The sequence below is a fragment of the Eschscholzia californica genome, unplaced genomic scaffold (assembly GCF_041429995.1).
Source record: "Eschscholzia californica isolate CP2 unplaced genomic scaffold, dmEscCali1.0.p SCAF_4, whole genome shotgun sequence".
Lineage (NCBI taxonomy): Eukaryota > Viridiplantae > Streptophyta > Magnoliopsida > Ranunculales > Papaveraceae > Eschscholzia > Eschscholzia californica.
The window spans coordinates 15,061,248-15,065,400 of NW_028238461.1; the positions used below are offsets into that span (position 1 = coordinate 15,061,248).

The window sequence follows — 4,153 nt, forward strand, 5'->3', positions numbered from 1 at the left end:
CAAATATTAATATAATAGTGGGGGTGTATGTCAAAATTTCCCATTTTATATCTACCAAAATAGTCGGATAAGAGGTCAAGTAAGAAGTCAATGGAATACTAATCAAGAATGATATATATTATTCTAAATATGTATATATATATATATATATATATATATATATATATATATATATATATATATACCTTATTCCTTTCATTTTATTTACCTATAAATACTTAAAGAAAATAACCCATATCAGAATCAACCATTATTATTCTAAAAACCATTTTTAAACACCATGAAATCAACTTCTTTGATCATTCTTGTTCACATTCTTGTGATACAAGTTCTGATTACTTCATGTGTTTCAAGAAGAAGTCCTCGTTCGGATAGTTTTGATTTCTTTTACTTTGTTCAACAGGTAAGAAAGATCATTCACAAATAATCATACAACTCTCTATCTAAATGAGTTTTTTTGTTACTAAACGTTAACATATCTTTCTCTTTCAACATTTTGTAATAGTGGCCAGGGGCATATTGTGATACAAGTAGAAGTTGTTGCTACCCAACAACAGGAAAACCAGCTGCTGATTTTGGAATTCATGGCCTTTGGCCTAACTATAATGATGGATCTTACCCATCCAACTGTGATCCCGATTCTCCTTTCGATCCATCTATTGTAAGTTTTCTTTCATTTTCGTAAACCACAAAATTCATTTTAGAAATTATGATGACAAGAACGTTTTCTTTTATTTGATTTTTTATGTCAAGATATGATATATATATATATCTTGTTTCCCAAAAATACTAATTCCAACAAAAAACTTGCTTTATATATTAAACTTGACATGGGCAAATGACACCATTTTTTTTTAATTTAGGTACTATAAAATTTGAGTTGAAATCTAAATTTAGTCTAATTAGATTTCAAAATATTTTGTTATTGTTAGATTCTTGGGTCTGATTCATCACTTTGACATATATTGAATCTATAGGGATAAGACAAAAATTCTAAACTAAGACGAAATTTTATACGATGACACAGTGTCTAGTGGTCTGATTTGAGACCTAGGTGCTTACTAATGGAATTGGTTTTAAATTTCTTCGAATTATACTAAAATTTGCAGATCGAAAGCATTAAAGAGGAACTACAAAGTGAATGGCCAACCCTAGCTTGCCCTAGTGGTGATGGTATCAAGTTCTGGACACACGAGTGGGAGAAACACGGAACTTGCTCAGAATCTGTTCTTGACCAATCTGGTTACTTTGAAGCCGCTCTGAAATTGAAGAAACAAGTCAATCTCCTTGGTGCCCTTAAAAGTGCAGGTATTGATTCTCTCCCTTAATATTACACGAATGATACTTTGCCCGACATCTAAACCTGCAGAATCCCGACTGGTTTAGGTAGATGGTCCAGATTTCACTATTAAGATATTTTTGAATAGAAGACAAGACCATATGACAAATGGAACTACATTTTTCGATACCTTTCCTTGGAAATAACTTTAATTGGTTTTTCGAATTTTTTTGTTAACAGGAATAGAACCAAATGGGGAATCATACAGTTTTGACGACATAACAAGTGCATTAACGAACGCAACTGGATACACTCCAGGAATAGAGTGTAACGTAGACGAATCAAGAAACAGTCAACTGTATCAGGTCTACACTTGTGTTGATACTAGTGGAACCAACATAATCGATTGCCCCGTACTTCCTAGAAAATATTGCTCAAAGACGATCGAGTTTGCCAAGTTCTAATCAAACACACATGGGCAAGGACAAAGAGGAGAAGATCTTTCGTTTTTCTAGTCTAGGTTGTGTTGAAAGAGATCAATTTACCTTGGTTTATCTGGCTAGGCATTAGCTTTATGAGTGCCTTTAGTCTAGGTTTATCTGACTAGAGGAGAAGATCTTTCGTTTTTCTAGTCTAGGTTGCTCTCATGTTTATGTCTAGTTACAAAGTTATATTTAGTTATCTTCTACAACTTTGGTGGTTAATTCCAATAAATTAAAGATATAAATTGTGGCTGGTCTTTATAATAGATGGCAAAGTGTGAGAATGAATCATGGGCTTTGGCCAGCATTGACTAGAGGCACTCCGATCGCTTTCTAATACGGAACCTACTTGGTAATTTGTCGAGGAAAATTTTATACACTTTGCAATAACGCTTGATGTGTGCGGCATTTTAGCCACACCACGGTGTGTATAACAAAAAGCAAAGCGTGTATAAATTTTCAATTTGTTAGTCTGGGCAGAGTTTGGGCTCCATCAAGTGAAGTTGGCCCTCGCCTCACTCCGCTGTTTGTAAGGGTCCAAATCAAAGGTGCTTGGATGTTTTTGTAGAACTTCTGCCCAATAGTTCTTTCACTTACAAGTTGCCAATTCGCTCGGGTAAAAAGAGAATAATAGACGAACCTCTTGATCTGTAGGAACCCAAAAGCTCCTAACTGCTTAACTTTTTTTTTTCCCGACTATAAAAATTGATAAATATTTGTAAACTTTTTTGAAATATTTTGATAAAAGAATACCCCTAACCAGATGTATATGGTTGCTGAATTATATTTTGGTAAAGAGAAAAGGTGATTTGACAAAAGTTTTCCCTTTGCGATCATAAAACCATTAGATTAGGGATTTTTTGTCAAAATACCTCTGCGTGTATATGTGTGACTTTAGTCAGCCACTGTCAATAAGAGAGTCACAAAGGTGTGTGATCTAAAAGCTGCCGTTGTGATAGGTGCCATTTAACTCGTGCCTAATAAGTCGGGGTGCCGATGTCTGAATACTTAAACCCCCGGCATGACTGCGTGAAGCTAAAATGAGAATTTCTTACCTTATTCGAAAATGCTATCTCGCTCGACAATAAATATTTTGAACGGCCCAAGAAGGTGAAATGGGTGACGTCATGTAAAAGTTTTATCTTCTCAAGCCATTGTAGGCCATTTGTTGTCGGACCAAGCATTGTTGAATTTTATAATTGCAGTGACTCCCTTCAATACATTTCAATTTATTGAAAATAAAATATAGAAATTAACAAGGTTGTTTGGATAAAAGAATGTTATTCATCAAAATCAAATATTCCTATCATCACAAGGCTATTTGACCTTGGAAGGAACGTTTTGTGTTCATTGGCGTGTGAGAATACTATGGGATTGTTTGTAAGTTTTTTTTTTTTTTTTTGTTGAAAGGGATTGTTTGCAAGTTAGCATAGGATATTGGGGTCCATGTAATATGTTGTGACAAATAGCTATTTGCTTGGTCAAAAGAAAAAAAATTGAAAAACATTGTCGGTTTGGTTTCTGAACAAACATACGTGTCCTTCAAGTGAAAAAAATATCATATTGTGTGAAGAAAATTTTGTTTCATTCAAATTACAATGATGTTATGTTAGGAGAAGTTGTATTCATTTGTATTTTACTCTTTGTGTTAAGGACATTCATGTAATTACACTTGTATTGCTTTTACTATAAATATATCTCTCTGCCCTACTATTTGGGCATCTTGACTCAAACACTTAACATGGTATCAAGAGCCAAAAGTTTCTAAATTTTTTTTTTGCTTTCAGTGCCATCCTTCTTCTTCTTCTTCTTCTTCTTCTTCTTCTTCTTCTTCTTCTTCTTCTTCTTCTTCTTCTTCTTCTTCTTCTTCTTCTTTTTCTAACATTCTTCTTCACTGTTTCAATGGAGGTTCCAACTCAACAAACCACTATTTCCCCTATTATCTCTTCTCCCTCAAACACAAACACCACCATTTCCACTTTGCCTTCTCTTACCAACATTGCTAATCTTATTTCTATTAGACTTGACAACTCTAACTACCTACTCTGGAAGAGTCAGCTTCTTCCTATACTCCATTCTCAAGATTTGTTTAAGTTTGTTGATGGCTCTCTTCCTCCACCCCCAGCTACCATTTCTGCTCCTTCTCATGTGGCTCTTCTACTTCTATAGCCAACCCTGATTATGTTTATTGGTACAGAGTCGACCAAATGCTTCTCTCTTGGCTGAATGCTACCCTAACTGAACCAATTCTTACCCAAGTTCTTGGTCTTACTTCTTCTAAGGCTGTTTGGGAATCCCTTGAAAGAACCTTCTCCTCTGTTAACTCAGCAAGATTAATGAATCTCAAACTCCAACTTCAAACTTCTAAGAAAGGTTCTCTCTCTGTTTCTGA

At 34.6% G+C, this 4,153-nt stretch overlaps 1 protein-coding gene across 1 annotated transcript; it reads left to right on the forward strand.

The window, feature by feature from the left end:
- The first annotated feature begins 239 nt into the window (after positions 1–239).
- On the forward strand, positions 240–1,859 carry LOC147543079 (extracellular ribonuclease LE-like). Its single transcript, XM_086635210.1, has 4 exons — positions 240–403; positions 506–661; positions 1,110–1,308; positions 1,520–1,859. The coding sequence occupies exons 1-4, from the start codon at positions 281–283 to the stop codon at positions 1,741–1,743; spliced, it is 702 nt and encodes a 233-aa protein (XP_086491336.1). The 5' UTR covers positions 240–280; the 3' UTR covers positions 1,744–1,859.
- Positions 1,860–4,153: the final 2,294 nt, after the last annotated feature.

Coding starts and splice junctions, on each gene's coding strand:
- LOC147543079 (XM_086635210.1), top strand. CDS start 281: ATGAAATCAACTTCTTTGATCATTCTTGTTCACATTCTTGTGATACAA. Junction 404..505: donor TCTTTTACTTTGTTCAACAG/GTAAGAAAGATC, acceptor ATTTTGTAATAG/TGGCCAGGGGCATATTGTGA. Junction 1,309..1,519: donor TGGTGCCCTTAAAAGTGCAG/GTATTGATTCTC, acceptor TTTTGTTAACAG/GAATAGAACCAAATGGGGAA.